Source organism: Lingula anatina, chromosome 2 (genome assembly GCF_051362555.1).
Source record: "Lingula anatina isolate TDL-2025a chromosome 2, LinAna3.0, whole genome shotgun sequence".
NCBI lineage: Eukaryota > Metazoa > Brachiopoda > Lingulata > Lingulida > Lingulidae > Lingula > Lingula anatina.
Window position 1 is genome coordinate 16,621,012 of NC_141768.1, and position 24,557 is coordinate 16,645,568.

Here is a 24,557-nt window from a genome sequence, read left to right on the forward strand (position 1 = left end):
AAACAGACACTAATTGCTTGTAAAATTTAATAGTATAATTTCATAAAATACAATAGTACAACAAAGAAGAAACTTTAAAGCATAGTATTGCACAAACAAACATGGTTATATAAACATTAGGTTAAGATTATTTTTACATAACATTAAGTTAGAAAATATGTGAATCTATATTTACAAGTCACCTTTTCCTTAAATAATTCTATGTGTATATAGTTTATATATTATGCCACACTTATTTTTTGTTATCTTTAATGGCCATATATTACAATTTTAAATATTTAACTATTTTTACATGGCAATAAACAGAAGGTAAGAGTATTCTACTGTACAAGTAACATAATATTGAAACCATTATATGGCAGTGTCTAGTCTTTGGAGGTAGAAAGCACATTGGCAACCTAGAATATTTGGTAATGGGAAAATTAGTTTATAGATTTATAATTAGTGCTACTTCTGTTAACTTATAAGGGCTTGTATGTGATACTTAAACTGTTTTTTTAATCATTTATCTGCAATTGTTCCGTGTACTCTGAATCTGTACAAACACGTGTATTCTTTGTTGCCATGGTTATTGTGGATCCTTAATTCAACAATTCTATAGGAGCCGGGATCTGGATTCTGAAATTCAATGGCACATTCTAAACACACACATATATATATATTAAGACGTTTAAAAATGTGATCACTAAGTGTTTGCTGTTTGATCCATTAAAGAAACATATTGCAACTTACCAGAAACTGTAATTAATTATTTTTATGAACCTGTGAAGTTACAACAATTACTTACAGCCACCAGGTATGTCTGGAGAGGAGCTCCATCTTGGTTGTATGTGTAGTTCCCCAATAGTTTGCCTTTGATGTCTTTCTCATGTTCCAGACCCTTTAATAAACAATTGCATATATTTAGTTGTTTTTCGTATATATTAGTTATGAAGAAACAAATCATATGTGTACATAGTAAAGTCTACATAATTCAATATTTCAAAATGATACAAAATCCATCAGTAAAAAAACTTGCATAAAAATGTAAAATTAAATGTTCAGAATAGTATCAAAACTTGAATAATCATGCTGAATAGTGTTTAAGTACCCACCCAGACTGAGAAGTCTTTGGGAGCACTATCTATTACACCGGTGGGGGACAGAGCCTTGGGGATGTGTTCCAATGAGAAGGCACTGGGACGTATGATGTTAGCCAACTCGATGACTATAAAGCCCTGAGCTCCCTTAAATGCCCAACATTGGCCTGGATTCACATCAGGCTATGAAATGAAAGAAGATATGGGTTGGTTTTAGGAAACATTTTTTATACAAAAGCAACCCTTGGAATTGACAAGAATTCCCCCAACATACTTACATATATTATAATTACTCTTTAAATACAGCAAAAAAAAAAAAAAAAAAAAAAAAAAAAAAACTGACATCAGCTCTGCTTAAAAATACATTGAACTGCAAAGTTCTACTGGGGAAAATGGCTTCAACTGGTTCTACTGGCTTCAATTGGAATGTATTGTTATCAAGTTACCTGTATAACTGTTCTTGGAGAGTTGGATGAGTACCACAGAGGTAAACCAAACAGACTGAGCTGTGCAGTTCTCCTGTGGAAGGTTTCTGAGCATCTGGTACTAAGGACACTTCCACCTGGAAAATTTTGAATAGTGATATTTTTCCCCCTTTCTTTCTTTTTTTATCTTTAAAGATGCATACAAAGTCAATTTTTTGTCACAAAAACCAACCAAATGCCAACATATAGTTTGAAGTAGTATAACTAAGAAAATTACCAAAAGGCATTGTTTAATTTTACCCGAAAATGATGTTTGCATGGATTTTTCTGCTAGCAATCTATGCTGTATGTCAATGGGGCAGAAAAGTAGGTCACGAAAGTAGGTTAAATTTCTGACCAAAAATTTAAAAGAGGAGCAGTCTAAAGCTCTTTTATGGCCGATTGACTGATCTTTTCAGTTTATCCCTTGGCATGTCGAATTTATTTGAGTTGTATAAAAAACTAGTAGAAGTGGTTTCCATGTGTTACTGGGAATCCACATTCCACCGATGCTCGGTTCGTATGTACCTTTAATTGATAGATTGCACTAATATTAAATAGGTAGAAGATAAGTTTACACCATACTGTGCACTAACATTTAAACAAATAAATAATTTTAATGCAGTTATTAAAGAATTTTACTGGCTTGACTTTTTATAGTTTCAAATAAGAATATTGGTTTATTCAAGGAAATGTAATATACCTGCAGACTCCAGAGCAAAGTCTGGCATTCCAGTCTTGTCTGCTGTGAACACTGTCAGCTGGGTCAAAATAATACGCTTGATATCCTACAAAGATGATATCAACAAATTTGAATAAAATCAAACATTATCACTAAAATTACTGTTTTAAATCTAAACAACACAAGTATCTCAGCTTCCCAGTAACATACAGACATGTTTTTTTTTTTAACATACCTCCTCTGCTAATCCTGAAGAAAACCACCCGCCAGTCCCTTCCGTCTTCACCACTTCACTGTCCTTCTCTTTGATCTGCTCCATTATCCTGCCCACAGCCAGGGTCAGTTTGTTGTCCAGTTCTTCCTTGCTCACATATCTGTCCCTCAACCAGGCTACGAAGGCTGCCCCAGTGTTTCCTGCCCCCTCATCTTCCCCTGACTGTACACCGTTGTCTGACATCAGCTATTAATGTGAAATTTGATACATATTGCTGTGTTTCAAGGGCAAAGGATTACTGACCTGGACATCAGGTAAATTAATCATTTTAAACTAGGCCAATTTTTTCAAGTTCTTTTTATTTTTGTTTTGTAAAAATTTTACCATGGTTCAAATGTATGCATAAAGGTATGACATTATTTACACAAAAAAATAAATAAATAAATAAATAAATAAATAAATAAATAAATAAAAATAAATAAAAAAAAAATACTTCTAAGTTAATAGCTGACAAAATCATCCAAGTACTTTACCTTGGCCATATAACCAGCCAATTCAGCATGCACAAGAGCAGCGAGGTATGTATCGTTTTTACAGCAGTTCTCCTTCATTTGCAGCATGAATAGTCTCTGGTTCTCTTGAAGACCATCTAGGTCAGTCTTAAGAACAGCCAGCTGTGCCTCTAAACCAGCCATGTCTGCTTCTAGTTTTGATTTGGCCTCTGCTGAGTCAGACCCTTGACTGTGAAAGGTGTGAAAGTATATCTAAATCTTTGATAAGTTTACTGGGTCTAAACACTTAGTATATGACACCAACAAAATTCATATTATGAAAATAAGACTTAAATAAAATTGATATGTCAAAATTAATACTTAATTTTTTAATGTTTGGTTACAATAAATTTTTTACCTTTTTAATGAGCTTTTGGTTGACTCCAACTCTAATTTCAAAGCCTGCAAAACAAGAAATACTTCTAAAGACATACACAATTGTCAAAAAAAAAAATCAATCATTTCATAAGAAAATTTGTTATGTATTACAGTAAAATGTTGCCTATAAACTTTATATGTAAATGATAAGTAATATTAACTGTTTACAAATAAATAATGATACAAATAAATGCACACATGTATACCTCTGATTTTGCTGTAATTGCTAACATTTCTTCATTGATTGCCAGGAGTTTAGCTTTCTGGTCTGCCCACAGCTTGGCCTACAATGGGATTAAGAAGTTACATGGTGTTATATTTAAATTTCCATAAAATTTTGATAAAATATCACAGAAATGGCCATAATCAAACAGAGATGTAACATGTCAAAAGTGATTTCAATAAATTTAACACTAAATATCAAATTTTTGCAATAATTGCTACTTCATAAAAACTTGAGAGTATCTTCTTTTTATTCAAAATTTTAAACTCACCTGCAAGTCATCTTTTTCTGCGATCTTTGCCTCATTTACTGCTGCAAAAGCCCCCAATTCCTCCTTGATCATTGCCCTCATCATAATCTCTATGTCTGTCTTATTTATCTGCTGAGTATTGTACTGGTTCACATTTAAAAGGATTTGTTGAATCTTGGATGTCAGTGTGGATTCATCTATATGCATACTTCCTGAACTGGAGTCTGAACTCGAATCACCATAGAAATAGCTGCTACTGTCTTGGTTATTGGACTAAAAAAAAAAAGAGAAATATTACACAATATTCTTTAAAAAAAAAAAAAAAAAACATCACAAAGGCTATACACTGTTATCAGTTCAAAAATTCAATAAGAACTTAAAATAAAAATATGTTTTTCCTGATAAAACATATAGATATAACAACATCGCTTGAATCATAAACCATTTCAGTTATAGTAATCACAAATGCATACACTTACAAGAGAGCTATCATAACATCAGCAGCAAAATTATATCTCTCACCTGTCCCGAGGAGAACCCCAGCCATCCCCACAGACCACCACCTGTCTGACTGGCCACACTGTCTTCAGTAGAGATAGAACTTTCCTCAGATGTAGCCACTTCTACAGCAGAATCTTCAAACAAGGCTACAGGTGTAAAGATGCCACCACCATTTTGATATAATGCTAATAGACCTGGAACAATAGGGAAAATTCGGTATCAAATTAGATCTAACTAGGTAACACTAACCAACTATCTTAACAAGGTATCTCTGATTAGTTATATGTAAATCATTTATTTTCTTCATGTGGAAACATCTATTTTTATCTAAAACTATAATGCACTTAAGGTCACAGTTTAAGTTACTTAATATTCATACTTCCCAAGACACTAACCTGCGATAATAAGTGGAACAAGGAAAAGCAACAGCAGTATGCATGGGAGGCTCCTACGCCTTTTTGTCTCTCTTGATCTGTAAATATGCATAACAATTATGCTGAGGGTTCAAACCAGCAAAAAGCAAAAAAAAAAAAAAAAAAAAAAAAAACACAAAGCTCTGAATATGAAGTTCAAGCAAGCACATCATTTTGATCATTAACTCTTCTGAGAATACCCAAATCAAACTGGTTGGTAGGTACAGTACTGAAGTCACAACCACTAAATTCATCAAATCATGTTTTCTTATATCCTTACCTTGATGCCGTCCACATGTCTAGCAGCAAAACACTGGTAACGATTTTATACAGAGATCCTGCTGCAGCATAGAAGACATTGCTGCTCCCCTCACCTAGAAAAAAAAATTATAAAAAATTCATTAAGAAGAACTAAAAATCTTTCACTTAAGACTTCACATGTAATATCCAAAGGAACTTTTTATAGATATAATTAATAATGTCATATGATACGAGGTTATAATGCTACATTTGATGAAATACTCCTATATCATGGGAGCTGCCATCTAAGTGAATCTACTTCTATTCAACACAGATGCATCAATTAAGAAAAAAACTACTTATGGGTTTCCTTCTTCAGGCTGATTCTTAATTGTATTCATCACTTGTGCAATTTACAATATCATCAAAGCCTAACCATGTGTAATGGATTTCAAATATTATATCCTTGGAGGTATGCACATTCTACAGGCAAATATATTTCAATACAAATGAATGATTTATCTAAGCTAAATAACTTGCCTGCCACTGCCCCGGCTGACATTACTGTAGCTCCAGCGGACTTCATGGCTGAAGCTCCAGCTTTGCGCACACTCCTGGCTGAGGACGCCATTTTGGATGAACTTGATGCTGCAGCAGATGACACAGATGATTTTGCCGTTTCTGCTGATGAAGTCAACACTGCCCCCCCACTCGCCCCCATCCATGAGATAGTAGACACAACTGTTGTAAATATTGTCACAATCCATGTTACTACTCTATAGAGTGAGGATGTAACTGTAGAGAGTCCAGACACAAGGGTCTCCTTTCCTATAGACAGTCCATTTTGAATGGAGGAGCTTCCCTCGGAGAACCCAGTCCCTATAGCTGACCCACCTGATATCAACCCAGATGTAACATAGGAACACCCTGATGATACACCACCTTTCACTGCAGAGGCTCCAGCCACTGTAGTTGTGACTATAGTTGTGATTATAGTTTTTATTATTGTTATCACTGTTGTAGAAAACCTCTTTATCGTGGACTGGTTCTGGTGTGGATAATAATAATTGCCATGATGCTGAAGGGAATCTAATGAAGATGCTGAGGAAGATGAAAGTTTGGACGTAATTGCTGATGCAACGGACCTGGCACCACTGGCTAGTGAACGTGCCCCGCTGGCTATTGTTGTCATTGTGGTTATGGATGTTGTTGATGTATAATTGCTGTTCTTGGAATGTGATGATGTGGCATAACTGGATTCTGTGTCTGCAAAACCAAAATAACAATATAATTCCTTACATATGAGAAAATTTACCAGTATTAATGTAAATGTAAAGTAATTTTACTAGGTTTTGTTTGAAATTCATAAAAGAATTCAGTTTTAGGAATCTAACATTTCATATTTGATTTTTTCTAGATCTAGCTTTTGGTAATCTTTCTTTTTTCCATATTTAAATAAGCCACACCAAAGTCATGCATATCTACCTGATATTTCTTCTGAATCTGTGTTGTTGTCAAGGCCTAGAAAAAAGAGATCAATATACTTTGATTCTTTACATAAAGGCAAGAGCAAATATGTTTAAGTTGATCTGCAACAGATCTAGTGTTGAAATAATACAATATCCATTGTATCCAAACCAAATCTATGAATCTAGGATAACACTTCTTTCAGCCAAATAACCACAAGCATATAAATTTAAAAGATTGAAATCTAAAATCTGGTCATTCAGAAATTACATAATTGGCTAAAATAAAATTTAATATTTACATTTTCTTTATTCATAATCAAAAATGTTTAGCACTTGGTTAAAATTTTCTTAGTAGGCTCAGTGTGATCAACACAGCAACAGCAAGTAGAAGCAAGGAGTAAACTGCCACAATGTCTTTATCAAGACATTACGCAATACATAATATCATATTATGCCTTAAGGTTTACCTTCTTACCCACAGCAAGAGCATAATGTACGGCTCACATATCTACTGTTGAGAGACAGAAAGAGTTTTTGCATACCAAGTATTTACTGTTGTTGGGATTAAAAGGAAGTATTACCGCAGTACAAATAACAAGGTATTCTGCAGCAGAATCTGTTGATTCACTTTAGTGTACAAACAAGATTGAATGCTTTAGATAGTATAGGTAAAGGTAGCCAAGTGCAAGAAAACATGACAATACCGTATCTTTATAAATAAACTTATGATTATATCATATGGTCTTTGACAAATATTCATAGCTGCTTTCCTGAACTGTCCTTAGAATTTCACAACTTATACAAATTTCAAATATGTCCAGCCAAATAATGAGAAAAAGGGTAACAATAAATTGTGTATGCCATAGATACCGTAAGCATGTTCAAGCATAGAGTCAGCAGCAGCAGCAGCAGATTTCCTGGATCTAGTGGAAGACCTTGTGATTCTGGTATCCTCCTCAATGGCCCTGCTGCCTCCAGATGAGATATAACTTTCTTCATACTGCGATCTACGAGTCACCAATGTCCTGGTTTGCCGTCTAGGCTGGGACCTCACATTTATGCTGTCCTCTGTCACCAAAGGGGTCAGAGATCTACCACGAGACCTTCTTGAAGCTCCCCTACTTCGTTCTGGAACAAAGAAAATATCCAATTCATCCGGGTCTATAAACCTTTAAAGCCTGATATTCATTTTAGACAATATGGCAATTACCCCAATCAATTTTGTGAAATGATATATGTTTACGTAGCTTTCATTTTTCTTCTTATTATGGGGATACCACGCTTTATCCACAAAGACATGTTGAGAAGTATCTGTGATAAGACAAATACAAGTAAATAACACAGAAACAGGAAATCTAATCATGTTCTTAAAAATAGAATAGAAAATAAAAAGGCAAGAGACTCTTAACTACTTATGAAAGTTGCACTGACTACTAATAAACATAATATATGTAAATGTTACACCAGAACATCTTCCGTCATACCTCTGCTATAATATGCAATGTTATGGGAATGTAATGACTCATAAATATAAAATATGTGCTTAGAAGTAGGCTGAGCAATTTTAAATGTTAACGGTTTTGGGGCCTGTAACAGAATCTTTTTTCAAGGTGTTTTATCTTTTATTCAATCAGCCACAACATCACATCTTTGCAGAATCTAACTAATTTGTGTTCACAACAGACATGATAGAAATTAAATTCACTGAAGAACTTTCAATCAATTACGTACTACTCAGTATCTAAGAAATGGTCATCACTGTTAACTTTTCTTTAAATAAAATCATAAAATTACATTCAGATTATAGCCCTTTCCCAGCTAGTACACGGGCATGCCCATCCTGCTGATCTTATCCACATGTATGCTTTCTCTGCTTCAAATAATAGCCGTTTACAACAAAAGCAAATATGTATTAGGCTTTTAATAATGATTTAGAACCAGTTAAGTACTATGAAGTCAGTCATAGTCAACAAACTCCACCTCTCAAATATGCACTGTGGGAGTACAATTGCAGTGAAGGTCAGGAGGTGATCCACCCGCTCTATATAAATACGCCTGGCAAATTTCCCTGTTTGAAATTACTTTTCTTCTTGTAATAGCTAATGCCCTTATTGGAACCAGAACAAACTAAATCAATTACGCTCTAGATTTTATTTACAGGTCATGCTGCAGGAATTTTAAACTTGTGAGTAAACTGCTTAAATGGCCATCTTAAACATATTAGCCAAAAACTTCAACACTCATTTATTTTCAGATGTACAGATGATACGAGTATAAACAATAAATAGCATGTTAACCTAAATCTGGAATTAGTTCACTGAAAAAATAACGATACCAGTATGAATCTTGGCAAGAATCCTGACACAAAAACACAGAAAAAGTACCATAACAAAGAACTGTGTCATATGTATATATGTAACTGGTATACATGTATATTACACCAAGCTCTATTTTACCTAGTGTGCAGACTAGACTGGCCATCATCACAGACTAGCTACGGTCCGATAACCATCTCGAATGACATACAGCATATAATATATAGTGAATACTGACCATATGCACTTCCATCCCTTAGTACAAGATGATTAGGAGAATCTTTGAAATCCACTGCAACTCTGCTAGAAACTGCCAAATTCATTGTATTGATATATCCTGTTCAGAAATAATAAATCAAACTGAATGTGTAATTAGCATGTCAAATCTTTTGGGGCTCCCTCCACTTGGAATTGTTTGCTAACATGAAGACCATCCACCTCTGCTATGCCATAAAGACTATAAATTCTGTCGAGCAGGCTTGCCTTTTTCACCTACATTAACAAGGTCACCACTAGGGGTCTCTGCACATTCACGCAAAATGTGAAATATAAGATCTAAAATCTTCAAGACTAGTTTTCAATGTGATTCAGGTACTTGTAAGCTTGTTTTTGTACATACTATATTCAAACTTGAGGCTTAGAGAATTTGATAGGGATGGAATCAGACCGCTCCCTATTCAAAAGTCAAACCGGTTTTTTGGCAAGTTTTCATGCCACTGGATCGCAATGCTTCTCTAATTTCAACTGTTGTGCCACTGAGTAACAATACTATAAGTATTATTTACCAAGTCAACTTTGCAAACAGTAGTACATTTTAAAAATCGGGTAATGTCAAATCAGTACAGCATTCCACTATAATGTAAATAATTAAATGATGCAGCAAAAAAAGAATAAAATAAAAATAATGGGTTTGAATATCATTTATAATAGTTTTGTCTTGTTGATTTAAAAACACCAATGTGAAAAGTAGTATCAAATATGTACAGAATATTTAAAGCTTTACAGCTAGTTAAGCTTAACTCAATTCAGCCAACTTCTATGCCTAAAATCTCTTGAAACTGGATTAAACATGTATTTAATTTTTCAAATTTAATATTTATATTCAATATTCTCAGATTTAAATAAATTTCATTCAAAATAAATAAATAAATAAGTATTTATATGATTAACTTCAACCTTCGGGTTGCAATATTTCAATAGAGATTATTATTATTATTATATAAAAAAATATATTGATTTGATATTTGGCTAAGAAGAAAATATATACATGTACCACAGTGAACCTTTTATCGCAACTGTGATGTAACTTAACTGCAGTGTGATGGAAATACTAATATGTACAGTGTATGTCAATCTCTGTGTTGAGTCTAATCAACAGCTGCAAGAAAAATACTTTCTAGTAAAAAGATTCTTTATAGAACTGTAATAATGTTAAACATGCTCTTTCTGTGCCCATTTACGATGATTTGTGAGGTAGTTTAGGCATTAAGTTTGTGTATTGTCTTTTTGTCTAGATATATTTATCTAATTGTTTCAAATGATTGTACCTTTGTTATCTCTCCCATACACATCTGCTGAATGCAATCTTGTACATTTGATGAAAAAAACACAGCTGCAAGCAACTCAGTAATGCATCACAGGTGGGCATCCATTCTGAATCTGCATTGTTACATATACTGGGATTCAGCAGAGGATGTCACGGCATTCAATCTGACAAATATCTCTGTACTATCATTCATGTTTATACACAGCCACATGCCATTTCCATCAAGAAACACCTAGTATGAAAACCTAATGTTTTATTGTACATGTGTCCCTAAACTGTATGTTAAATACATGCAAACAAATGAAGACACTCACCTGTGTGCAACTAGCAGACTTACTTTTCTTTTAAATGTACATATGCATAAGAATTCAGACAAGCAATAAATCTCTTTAAACATGGGCCATTTATTTTAGAGGAATTAAAATTCCTATGGTTGCTAGCAAAATGAGACTAAATGCTGTGAAACATAAGCATTATATTTTTCACTAGTATTTTTATTTCTACAATTTTTCTAATATTTGATGTTCTGCAGTTTGATCACAAATTACCATTGAAGAAATATTTGTATTATGCTTTTGAAGTTTCATTTCATATAATTTTCTATGCCATCTGTTTAGAAAGAAAAGTCCATCAAAATAAATAATGCACTTGGTACCTTCAAGAAATAAGACCTGCTGACTGAAATAATGTTAAGAAATTCTCAATGAAATGTTGGACTGTATATTCTATCACATCTAAACCTGTTGAGTTGTCATGTTATTTTTATGCAATGATATACACAGGAATAAATGAGTGACAGAATGTATCAACTTCACAAACTAGCATAGTCAACTGACAGTAATTCAGTTGAAAACATTGAAATTTCCATTTTACTACCTACAAGCAAGCCCAGAGATTAGTCTCTATAGTTTAATGATATGACCTTTCAAAGAAGGCACTCAAGTCATCTGTCTAAATATTTATACAAAATTACATCTAACATCAAACTTATTGTTCTAAAAGGATGTTTTGGGGTCAAACTCCAGTTCTTTTCACATCACAATTTTCTGTCTAAAATAGTCCTGTCTGAAAAGATTATTTGGCTTATAAAATTCTTATTACCTGACTCTCTGTCATCATCCAACTCTGTCAAACGCTCAGTCAAATTAGCTACAGCTGTGTTGCGTTTTCCTTTCTGCAGTACTCCTCTGCGAGACATGTTTGGACTGATGTAGCCTTTGTTTAAATGCTTTACTGTATAAGTCCCTCTGCAAGAGAATTCTCTTGGTAAATTTTAAAGAACTTTTCTAAAACAAAGTTATGCAGGAAAAATAAACTGACCATTTGGTAGAATTATTTTCAACTGTATACAATTACATGTACATAAAATGTGCTTGTTCAAATATGAAAACAAGAAAACTTAACTTACGTTCTTGAATAAGTGTAATCTGTCTTTGGTCTCCTGCAAAAAGAAAAAAAAAGACTCTAAAGAAAAAGATCATTAAATCTGAAAATCATCAAGCCATTTAGAAAAACTAGAATTTTACCACTTAGAAGTCCACAAAATGGATTAATATTCCATAGGAAGACACTCTCCCAACTAAAAACATAATACTTATATATAAAAAAATAAAAAAAACTTCTGTATTAATCTTTGGGCCCACTACTTTGGGTGGGGTCCACGAATAATCTCACTTGCCTTTCAAAGTCGTCTTGCTGATATGTAAACTTGGTTGGGGTGCTAACAACTTTACCATCAACTTCTACAACTGCAACTCTGTTGAAGAAAAAAAGAACTATTTCATTCTACTTTTAATGCAAAATAATAAAACTCTACACATAAGAAGGAAAGTAAAATGTGAAGCTCAGCTTTAAAGAAGAATGTTTATTTTTTCACCAACAGGAATATGTTGGTATCACAAAAGGAGTCAGGCATAACACAACATAAAGGCTATTCAAATTCAGCTTTCCTCTGACACAGCAGGAATAACAACTATTAGTCAATGTTTCAGCTATAATATGCACTGCTATATTGAATGCAGATATTGTGTGTGAATGGTTTTTCGATGCAAACCATTGCTTATGGTTATAATGACCATTCACTGCATCAATAGTACCAAACAAGGCTAGTCAATTAATCAAATATTTACAATATTTAAATATCACATCTATTGCAGTTATGAGAACGAACCACATCTCTTACAGCTAGGGAAACTGATCAAAACATATGAGTAAAATGTCTATTTCATACATATATGTAACTGAACTTCATTGAAGAACTTCTATTGATACATATTTTTCTTTCAATAAGTTCACTCAACTGCTTCATTGTGTATTAAATCAAACAGCACTGGAAAACATTCCTTTGAGGAATCTACCACATTTAGAAGACCCTGGGCTGTTGCCCGACCTCTTTTATTGTACTATTTTAGCAGGAATATTGACCATGCAAATAACACAGTCACTACATGCTAAACTTTTGCCTTTTACCAGTCCCTGTAAGCTAACAAGGAGAATTTAATACACCATTTTCTATAAAACCCTACAATGGGTTAACATTTTCTACATGTACACATTAATTTGACCCTTCATAACATCTTTTACTTTCATTAATACTCAGTTCCTATCATGTAACAAAGAGAAAGAAAATATTCAGTTTCAACTCATCCTTACTCTCTTGATTCTAATCAGTGAATTTCGTTGGCAACAAGTTGAAAAGGGGGAAAAGAGTGGAAAGAAATTTGTAAAATATTCCTTTCATTAATTTATTTATCATACCTACCTCTTGGGCATTTAATCTTAATTCACATAGTAATCTTTTATCTCTAAATAAATTTAATTTACCCACTATGATGATAATTAATCAGCATTCATTCCATAATTTAACACGTTTTAGCTGACCTAGCTACAGTCATTATGATAATCATCTTTAATTCCCATTAACCACCTATTTGGAGATGTCATGAGATGTCTGAACATTTAAATAATGATGAGATGGTCTTCCAACCCCAAACCAATACCCAGAATTGCATACTGCACTATAAGACTGTCATATTCAGCTTGCAGATTCTGACTACAGTAAACTTGTAGCATACATAAATACATCTGCTCCATCCCCACTTCACAGAGGGCCCTTTCAATAGGAGGTTATTATTATCATTATTATTATATGCATGGAGAACTCCACAGGATAAGTGAGAGTTGGGGCCTATATAAGCATAAATGCAAACAATGAATGAATCATGAAATAAAAGGTTTTAAGCGCCAATTTCTACGACCTTTGACAGAATGCTAAAAGCGTCTTTATCAACACTATGAGATGGGACAAACACCTACTTGTTAATGGTCTTTAATTGCACCTTTCTGTGCCTGTCATCAGTTAAGGGATTGTGATCTGTCCCTCCACAGATGAAACAAGGGGCCATGCTCTTCTTTGGTAACTTCATCTTGAGGATCTAAGCTCAAGCTTGATGGTTTCCACTCACACTCTCACTCCATTACTATTATAAGTGACCTAGTTTGGGATCAATATCACCAATGGCTTCCTGCAGGCATCTTATTGGTCAATCTAACTATGGTTAGCCTAATACATATGCATTAAGGCTGGAGAGTTAGGCATTAACTTCAAATACTGAGCTATGACATTTTTTCTCTTTAATATACCTGCACAAATGAAACAAAATGAAAATCAGGGGTACCTACAGACTTTTTAAAAGTGTATGAACCAGAATGCTTTTATATGCTTTCTTAACCAAAGAGGAATAATTCAAAATCAAACAGATTAATCCACTAACTGTCTTTTCCTGAAAAAAAAAAAAAAAGTTACGTACCAATCATTCATCATTATCAAAACAAGGCAGCAAAGCTGTCAAATGTACAGACAAAAAGCAGGAAATAACTATGCACAAAATAGGCTACTGCCAATTCTGATGCAAAAGTACATAATGTTAAACTGCAAATTCAACATTAAATTTTAACAAGACAGCACTGTTCTGAAATGGGTTTATTTCCATTTTTAACACTTTTTAAACATAAAACAAAATAAACAGTTTGCTGCCATTTTTATATGATCAACTAAGAAAATTGAAGAGATTGGAAAAATATCAATAGAACAGTGTTAAATGTCCAATTTCCTCCATTCTGAGATTCTGAACATAGTGGATGATTGAATCTGACAAACTGCAATGATATGAGTTTATTTCCATTTTTGACACTTTATTACACAATACACTATAAAAAGTTTACCATCATTTTTACATAATCAACTAACAATGTTGTAAAGATGCAGGAAATGTCAAACAAACATTTTTACGTATCTTATTAGTTTAATAATGAGACTGTTAACATGCCTAAGAATTGAATCTGAGGAAATGTGAAAAAACAGCACACCTTCTAAAATAATGGCACGATTATGCCGATTTACGAACTCAACCTGCATTTTAGTAAAATTGACCCCTCCTGTGACTTTCATGACAATTGGCCCATCTGTTTTTCTTCTATTGTGTTTACAGTGTTGCATATATGCTGAAAAATGAAAAAACAGCATAACTAGTAAAATAGTGGCCCGATCATGCCGATTTTCGAATTTGATCTGCGTTTTAGTAAGATCGATTACTCCTGTGAGTTTCATGACAACAGGCCTATCAGTTTTCCTTGAAATGTGTTTACAGTGTTGCATATATGCTGAAAAGTGAAAAAACAGCACAACTTCTACAATAATGGCTCGATCGTGCTGATTTTCGAACTTGACCTGCATTTTATGAATATTCATCAGCTCTGTAAATATACAGCCAAAAAGTAAAATTGACTTCCACTTATCGTGTTTACAATGAAAGTGCACGGCACCAGTGACAGTGACGGCGACGTGATTGAATGGATGATTGAATCTGACAAACTGCAATGATATGAGTTTATTTCCATTTTTGACACTTTATTACACAATACACTATAAAAAGTTTACCATCATTTTTACATAATCAACTAACAATGTTGTAAAGATGCAGGAAATGTCAAACAAACACTTTAATGTATCTTATTAGTAAAATAATGACTGTTAACATGCCTAAGAATTGAATCTGAGGAAATGTGAAAAAAGAGCATAACTTCTAAAATAATGGCCCGATTATGCTGATTTTCGAACTCGACCTGCGTTTTAGTAAGATTGACCACTCCTGTGAGTTTAATGACAATTGGCCTATCGGTTTTTATGTACAGACACAGATGTGTCTGTACATATTGCCATCACCTGCGTCTGTCGTCGCCGATGCCGATGCCGATGCCGATGCCGATGGCGATGCCGATGCCGATGCCGTCGCCGTGCACTTTCCTTGTAAACACGATAAGTGGAAGGCAGTTTTACTTTTTGGCTTTATATTTACAGAGCTGATGAATATTCATAAAACGCAGGTCAAGTTTGAAAATCAGCATGATCGGGCCATTATTGTAGAAGTTATGCTGTTTTTTCACTTTTCAGCATATATGCAACCTTGTAAACACATTTTAAGGAAAACCGTTAGGCCTATTGTCATGAAACTCACAGGAATGGTCAGTCTTACTAAAACGCAGGTTGAGTTCGAAAATCAGCATAATCGGGGCATTATTTTAGAAGTTATGCAGTTTTTTCACATTTCTTCAGATTTCCTTAGATTTAATTCTTAGGCATGTTAATAGCCTTATTATTTCAGTAATAAGATACGTAAAAGTGTTTGTTTGACATTTCCTGCATCTTTACAACATTGTTAGTTCATTATGTAAAAATGATGGTAAACTTGTTATCGTGTATTGTGTAATAAAGTGTCAAAAATGGAAATAAACTCATATCATTGTAGTTTGTCAGATTCAATCATTCACTATGTTCAGAATCTCAGAATGGAAGAAATTGGACAATTAACACTGTTCTATTGATATTTTTCACATCTCATCAATTTTCTTAGTTGATCATATAAAAATGGCAGTAACCTATAAATTTTGTTTTATGTTAAAAAAGTGTTAAAAATGGAAATAAACCCATTTCAGAACAGTGCAGTCTTGTTTACATTTTGGCATCTTTAAGTCGTGACTTTGAAGTTCCATCGGCCTAAAAACCTTTGTTAGTCACGTTTACTATTTGTCCATGATACTAGTATTTTATTATAAAAAATTGATGATCATTATGCTGTTAAACATTATGTAATATTGCATCAAAATTTGAAAAAAACCTATTTTGGGCACTGCTCCCATGATGACCATTTAAGAAAAACCATGTCATTTACTGTTCTCAAACTTACAGGAAAGAAACATGGGACTAAAATACAGCTTCAGTAGGAAATACAGTCTGTTTGGTAATTCTTACTGCCAGTTAAACAGTTATTTTGTGAAAATTTAATTTTTCACATATTGGCATTTTCAAGGTGTGACTTTGAAGTTCCACGGGCTTGAAGACCCATGCTAGTCACATTTTCCCAAAATCCATGATATGTATATTTTATTATTAAAAATTGACGGTCATTATGCTGTTAACCATTATGTAATATGGCATCAGAATAGAAGAAAACACAATTTTGGGTGCTGCTGCCATGATGACCATTATGGAAAAACCATGTTACTTATGATTGCCATGTTACTTATGATTTGGAAAAGCACATTTTACTTACGTTGGTATTACCTGTTGAGCATAATTAAAATTTGATGTTGAATTTGCAGTTTAACATAGTGTACTTTTGCATCAGAATTGACAGTAGCCTATTTTGTGCATAGTTTTTTCCTGTCTTTTGTCTGTACATTTGACAGCTTTGCTGCCTTGTTCTTATATTGTGTTTACAGTGTTGCACATATGCTGAAAAAAAGGAAAAAACAGCATAACTAGTAAAATAGTGGCCCGATCATGCCAATTTTCGAACTTGACCTGCGTTTTAGTAAGATTGATTACTCTTGTGAGTTTCATGACAACAGGCCTAACAGTTTTCCTTAAAATGTGTTTACAGGGTTGCATATATGCTGAAAAGTGATAAAACAGCATAACTTCTACAATAATGGCTCGATCATGCTGATTTTCGAACTTGACCTGCGTTTTATATATATATATTTATCAGCTCTGTAGATATAAAACCAAAAAATAAAACTGTGTTCCACTTATCGTGTTAACAGTGAAAGTGCACGGCGACGGCATCGCCATCGGCATCGGCGACGACAGACGCAGGTGATGGCAATATGTACAGACACATCTGTGTCTGTACATAACAAAAAACAAATATTTCAAAATAAAAAATTAAACATTACATATTACAACACATGTCCCAGCTCTACAATTGCTACAATATTACTTCATCAATTCTTCTGAGACAAAAGTGAAGCAGTTGTTACATCTCTTATTTTCCAGAAAATGCATATTGAAATATCAGTTCTTTAGTATATGATATACAAAATGAAGTTGTAATTGTTCATTCCTAATAGTACCTCAGATAAACTGAATCCAACTCTTAATTATTATTTTTTTAAAGAATTGGTAAGGATATTGAGATTACAGGTGGGAAGCATCCACTAACAGTGCAAAATACCCTAAATTTCAGAGTACACGAGAAACTCACCTCTATCCTCAGCATAACCATAACTGTTTTTAGTTAAGAATACACTGATGAGGAACATGTTAGGCACATGCACTGTGTGCTCAGTTTTTTTTAAATACTGATGGACTTTTTTAGATGCACTTTCATAGAGTAAAGTGTTTATATATCAATTAGTGGATACTAAACAGATGGACCGGCTGTTGCAGTCAGTACAAATGTTTTATACATAACACATACATTAATTGTATACCCCACAAGGTTTATTCAAAGCTCAATAACCATGCATTCAAACCAACAACCTCCTATAACACTTGTCAACATTCAAACTGGCGAGCATTACTTCTTAATCTATACCACACATACATTTAACAAATAAAGTTTTTCTCTTCATTTACCTGGGTTTTTCCTGCTTACAAAACTGAACATCACAAAGATCCTAGGAAACACAACAGGGATCAGCTGTTGATCCTGGGAGCCCTGATATATCCCCAACAGTTGTATACATTTGAACCAGCAGTCATCAATGGATCATTCTAAGGACTCATGGGTAACTATTGTCCCAATTCCACTACTTGAACTACTATTGGTATTTCACTCCAATCATTACAAAATTGCTCATGCTGTCCAAGGCAAACAGCCTCCATTATGGATTCTATTGTTGTGTTTATTCATAATTTCAAACGGTTCAGGTTATGTGATGTGCAAAAGCCAAAAGCATTTACCTTGAGTAAACAATACATTTTGAATACTACTCATAATGTCTATATATACTATAGTTAAATTGAGCAGAAGGAATATTTGAACTAGAGTTGAATTGCAGCAAAATGGAAAAACAAATTGTGCTTTTGTTCATTATTTATTCATCATATTGATAATAAGCACAGTTTGTTACCAAGTTCGTACCCAGTAAATCAATTTAAGGGTAGAATTAAAGCTTACCAAACCTTTATTGCAAAACCATAGATATATTAAATTTATGCATACGGCATTGCAGGCTGATCAAAAACCAGTCTGTTATTTCCCCCCTGGCAACATTGCTAATGAAATAACCATATTACATGTAATATCAGTATGTGAACCTCCCCTACACACTTGTTTACTTGTTGAGACCACACAATGATATTTGCATTCATACTTTTTACATGCAAAAGGATAATATTAATTAAGACAATTAAAAACCTTTATATTTCCTTACATATCATTTCATATCAAAATGGTAAAAAAATGTATTTCAGACCCTTTTCTTGGTCATCAACAGCATTCAAAAATCTTCAAATGCAACAATTACTGACACCACGTGCTTAGAATCTGATGACTGAAAAAGCAACGGTTATTACCATCAGCAATGACTAAAATACGTATCCAATATACACCAAGTGCACTCAAAAATTCAACTGAAACCATGTTTCAGTGAAAATGGTGAGCGTTACATTGATTCACAATAAGCGTGCACATAAATCACTTGCCTTCAAGCCACACTCAAGATACAGAGACCTGCACGTGCAACCAAATCTCAGTTAAGACCAACGAAATTCTTTTACGAAAAAGAATTAAACTGTTTTTCAGTTATACTCAATATCACCAACACCTATTCTCACATACCAGTAGATGTATATGTAATTAGAATCAAAAATAGGTATACCAGAATGCAGTAGAGGTGCCTGCAGCAGCAGAGACCCACCTGTGACCAGTCTGCTGAGACAATTCAATTGACAACCAAAAGTTTCTCTCTATATAAGTATATGCTGTGTGAAAGAATAGAACATTTGTAATGTAATGCAACAAACCAAATGGAAATTGATCCAGGCAAAGTATTTTTTTAAGCAGCACAAAATACACATTTGCTCTAATATGGTTATTTAAAAACTGTGATATTTCCTTTAATTTGGGAGATAATTTCACAATTCCAAAATATAACATCCTGGATAAAAAGAACTTTCAGAAGATATAACTTGTGTTTATATCCGGCACATTCTGATAAACCTAATTGAAAATCAGAATTTATCCACAATAAAACTGGTCACACCAAACAGCCAAAGACACATACTACTCTAAGTCCACACTGACTCACCCACAGACGGTGGTTGCTTCACTTTACAAGCTTTTCTCTGCTATTTCCCTATGACTAAGGGCTTGAACTGAGACAAAGGCGGCGGGCGTCAGTGAAACTGACCGAGGATGTCAATCGTCCCGAGTGTATGCGCAAAATATTTCAGATAAGAATCGAATACTAACATAAGGTAACATAAATGTTCACTGAGGGTTTAGATCATGTAATGGCGCTAATTATGAGTGTCATGTGTTAATTACTTGCTTACCTTCAAATGTCAGTTATCAACTCAAAATTTCCTCCACTCAACTTTCGTATCTGCCAATAAAAAGAAGGATAGATGGCGCCACGCAAGACAGAACAGCCAACAGATACCCTCTCTCTCTCTCTCTCTCTCTCTCTCTCGTTAACGTTAATATATTGACAATTTTATGTTTTCAACAGTTTCGGACAATTTGGAAACTCATTTGGATGTCAATTACAGATAACGTTAGATCTAGGCCTAACGTGTTAAATTTTAATTTTGGATGACATTTTGGTGATTTAGGCCTACACTGTGTTGAAAATAATACGTAGGGCCTAATTCGTTTTATAGAATTATGATGAAAATTTTGTTTGTTATATGACCCTACTATTGCATGTTTCCCAAGATTAAAAAAAAAAAAACTGAGAGGACAATAATGATTGCACTGTCAGAGTCAGGTAAACTGCGTGCGATTCAATGTGAAACTATGAGAGCGTTCCCATAACCCTATCGTACTAGCTGGATCGATCTTACTCCTCGGGGATTCTCGCTAAATTGCATTCAGTTTAAGCAGCTTAAATGTCTGGTAACTTAAAGTAGACTACTTGTTTAAAGTTGGGAAAACTTTGTGGTTCATGGTGTTGTTAAATGTTCATGTTGTTTTGCGAAGGGGCGTGCCAGACTATTAAGCTGATTACATTGACTGCGCCTTAGCCAGAACCCCCTCTCAGATAAATCGATCCTGCTAGTAAGATAAGGTTGAAGAACTATTCTGTTGAAGAACTATAGAAGAGGGCCTTTCACATAAGGGTTATTTAACGCAAAGGCCACAAATCATTTTTTTATGAGAATCAAGTATAGACCTACTGAGCAAAGACTTTAAAAAAACAAATTCCTTTCCCTTTTTGTCCAGTAGTAGTCCTTAATCCTAAAACTAGGCCTCCAAACCAGCATCCTTTCCTCTCTAAAATGCTATCATACTGACGACAAAGACGAATTGGAGCGTTCAATCATTTAATCACTAACTTTTCTTATAAATATAAGAGTATTTATACTCTATTTCTCCTTACCGATCTTTACTTGTTTTCATTGCATTGTCTTTTGCGTGTTCACCAGCATTTTCCATTCTTATTACTCATTCCACAATATTTCCATAAAAAGCAATCTCTGTAAGCCTTGTTTTCAACAAAATATTTTTAAATACATCATACTTGGATCGCACCAAGAAGTTGTATGTGACCTCAACATTAAAAATTTCACAGGTTTTCCAACCACGAAAACGATTTCCACGCTTGTTGACTCTTCAGAAAATTAAACGTGCCCTCAATAACTCGCTGGGTTTTTACTTATTTGATTTTATTTGACTTATTACTTGCAATTAGTGAAGGCGTAATGAGCCCTTAACTTAGCACATACACCTTTTATTCAAAAAATTGTCTTCGAATTTTAAGTGTTTGCAACATCCACTCCCTTTTTATTTTTAAAGCAAAGCGAAATCTTACTAAAGTAAAAATTCGTAAATTACTAAAAATAATCATGTTATCTTGATGTCTTAAGACCTACTTTACCTCAGTTGAAAAAAAAAGCAATACTACAGTAAAGTAACTTAGCATGTACCGGGGGCTTATACAAATTAAAATTACGTTTTATAAAGGTCATTTGTTGATCACAAAGGGCCCAAGTGGCCATCTTAAATTTGCCTATGATTCTTCAATGAAATTTAATTAATAACAAAGTCAATGGCACCAGAAGCATTAATTAACACCCTGTGTTAAAGTATTTGGCAAAATGTAAGTTTTCCATAATCTTGGCCAATTCAACTTGTCACAAATGAAGTCTGCTTCTTTTCTAGACTTTTCCGACTCTTCCGCAACCTCCTGGTAATTTTTCAGGATATCGCTACTGATGACGGACCCTCTTTGCGAATCTCGCGCCAAAGCCAGCGTGGCTAACCCCTTCAAGTCACGAGGCAATTCCAAGTGGTCGACAATGGCGTCACAGGCCACTGCAGTGTTGTTGACAAGATCCTCATAACGTATGGCTGCAACAGGGATTCCACTTGCAACGAAAGAAACGTACAGCGAACATGTTTCAACCCAGTGAACACAGCAGAACCCAAGGAAGGTAACGGACGAACAGAATTTAGGATCTTGCGTCCAGGCATATTTCTGGTCATCAGAAAAGAAATGATCGGGAAAGAATCGCGCTGCCGACGGAAACAGTCTTCTAAGAATTCCATGTGTTTGGATCGTGTACATAAGTCTTGGAATGGTTGGCCCACAGAATGCCCGACTCATGGATTGGGTGGTCTTAAGACCATCTCTGTACATAAACACGTGTCGAATGGCGGGAAAATACTTATGCACAACGTTTACGTGTTCCGTGGCACAAGACCTCGGTTTGATGCATATTGTAGAAGGATTTTGTTTAAGTGGTTTGCATATAACTCGCATTACACTAATCACAATTTTTTCGTAAAGTTCTTGCGAAATGCTCCGCTTAAAGTAAGCCATATTAGTCAGAGAATCTGGTTCAGCAATGGTTAACAGTTTGGGCAGAGTCTCCAGAATTTGACTTAAAAGTGTTGAACCGCATCGCCCTGTGCTTGATAAATAAATCACTTTCACTTTCGGGTCGCCAATTTCATCAGCAATTTTGAATAGAGACTGGACTGGCATAAGGACAATTCTCCGGGCGTACTTCAGTTGAGCTTCATAGAGAAATGCATTCGTATCGGAATGGTAAATGTCCACGGATTCTGGTGTTTCAACAAACACTGCTTGTTTAGGGGTTACACAGTAAAGGGAAATATTCTTGCTATGTATAATATTTGGATGTGCAAACCTCTCATGCAAGCCGATGAAATTTTCAGGACAGGCGACCCAACCGTCGTGAAGTTTGTGACTCCACAGGACACGCATGACTTGAGCCGAATGTTCGTAATGATCACCTCTGTTCACGCGCCTTTGAAAGCTGAGCGTTCCACTTATCCACCAAAGAAAGGCCTGTACTGAAGTGAAAGTCCTACGAACAGCTTCGTAGAAAATGTGATGCAAAACGACCAGAAGAATATACAACCAGTAACGCATCTTGTGCAGTTTGTTTAGTGAACCACCTGTTCTTCCGGTACATAGAAATATCAGTACTACCCTGATAAGATGTTACCCTAATATATGTTGAAGGTCATGTTTGAATGTTCTCAAAACTTTATCGTGTTTGTGAATTTCAGCGTCGTTTCAATAAGTGCATCTGGATCTTGCAAACGATCGTGATGACTGGCGGAGAACAAAAGTCTGCTCTGTAAAAGCAGCGAAAAAAATAATTGAATGGCTAGTTTTTAAATTAATAAGAGGACCTGCGACAGACTCCAAAGATTAGTATACAGAATTTGAAATTTCGCTTTGACTGTTTAATGAGTTGTCATGTTTGAAACTTGGACCTAAATTAGGTCCAAGTTTGAAACAAGGAAAAAAGCCAAACAGTATCGTCGGATCCTCCCCAAAAGTTTTGAAGCTAATCTGAATGTTGTCCATTTGTATGTTTAAGACGATGGGCAAATTATCGGGGCGAGATACAGTGTAGGCCCTACTCCATGAGACTAACCTTTGATCACACTTTCGATACCTAACCAATTATCGAAAATTGTAGATGCTTGAATTATTGTCCCTGGCCTTTTTCATCGCAAAACACCAGCGTAGTTACGGGAATTCATCTTATATTGCGCAAACTAAAAATATACCTGACGGTTTGCTCTGGAATAACATTCCGGGCACCATCAAAGCTAGTCTGAGTTGGTTCAGTTTTGTCGTAGGACCAGTAGACCGTTGATTTGGCTAGTAACTGACGTCCACAGATTCTCTATTGTGTTCTATCTGCCATTTTCAAATTCCAGTCCCCACCCAATTTTTGCTCAAGAAATTTTAGGGGCACCCCATTTTCTCCTCCACCCCAGCCCAAACCCCTCCGACTTAAATACTGACTGGTCCTTTAGGGGCATATACCCTGAAATATAGGGTAGTTTGCTCTGAAATGCAGAAAAGTACACAAAATTCAAGATTTCTGTTTATTTACGCAATTTTATTGGGTTACTTATAACTAGCATACACTGCTGGTGATCAAGGGCTCATTCCCATTGAAACTATCAGTCTATGCAGATCAATTTAACTCCACGGTGACTCACTGAATGCAATCAGTTAACAGATTCCTCCTTACATTGAGTAGAATATACAGAAAAGTTGGTGATTATATGAGTACATTGGAAACAAGAGGAGGCATGTAAAACTGATTGCATTCAACGAGAGTCCCCGCAAAATTAGATCAATCTGTAAACCGACTGTTTCAATGGGAATGAGCCCTGAGGGACCATGCTGATCAAAATATTGATTACAGTTAGAGGTGTCATTTTACCTGTGGAC

General features: G+C 34.7%; 1 protein-coding gene across 5 annotated transcripts; it reads right to left on the reverse strand.

Moving 5' to 3' along the window:
- Positions 1–10: 10 nt before the first annotated feature.
- On the reverse strand, positions 11–20,295 carry LOC106156252 (uncharacterized). Of its 5 annotated transcripts, none has more exons than XM_087005529.1 (20): positions 20,167–20,295; positions 12,004–12,081; positions 11,734–11,766; positions 11,427–11,572; positions 7,335–7,592; positions 6,481–6,516; positions 5,536–6,261; positions 5,036–5,129; positions 4,738–4,814; positions 4,364–4,536; positions 3,863–4,114; positions 3,575–3,652; positions 3,349–3,392; positions 2,973–3,180; positions 2,461–2,685; positions 2,247–2,331; positions 1,526–1,641; positions 1,095–1,262; positions 788–880; positions 11–618 (listed from the first exon to the last, which is right to left on the reverse strand). In XM_087005529.1, exons 4-20 carry the CDS (start codon positions 11,521–11,523, stop codon positions 502–504), a joined length of 2,847 nt encoding a protein of 948 aa, XP_086861655.1. In that variant the 5' UTR covers positions 11,524–11,572; positions 11,734–11,766; positions 12,004–12,081; positions 20,167–20,295; the 3' UTR covers positions 11–501. The 5 variants fall into 5 exon arrangements, with proteins under 5 accessions (XP_086861655.1, XP_086861657.1, XP_086861656.1 ...); XM_087005531.1 differs by lacking the exon at positions 20,167–20,295 and adding an exon at positions 19,920–20,036; XM_087005530.1 differs by lacking the exon at positions 20,167–20,295 and adding an exon at positions 18,244–18,473.
- Positions 20,296–24,557: the final 4,262 nt, after the last annotated feature.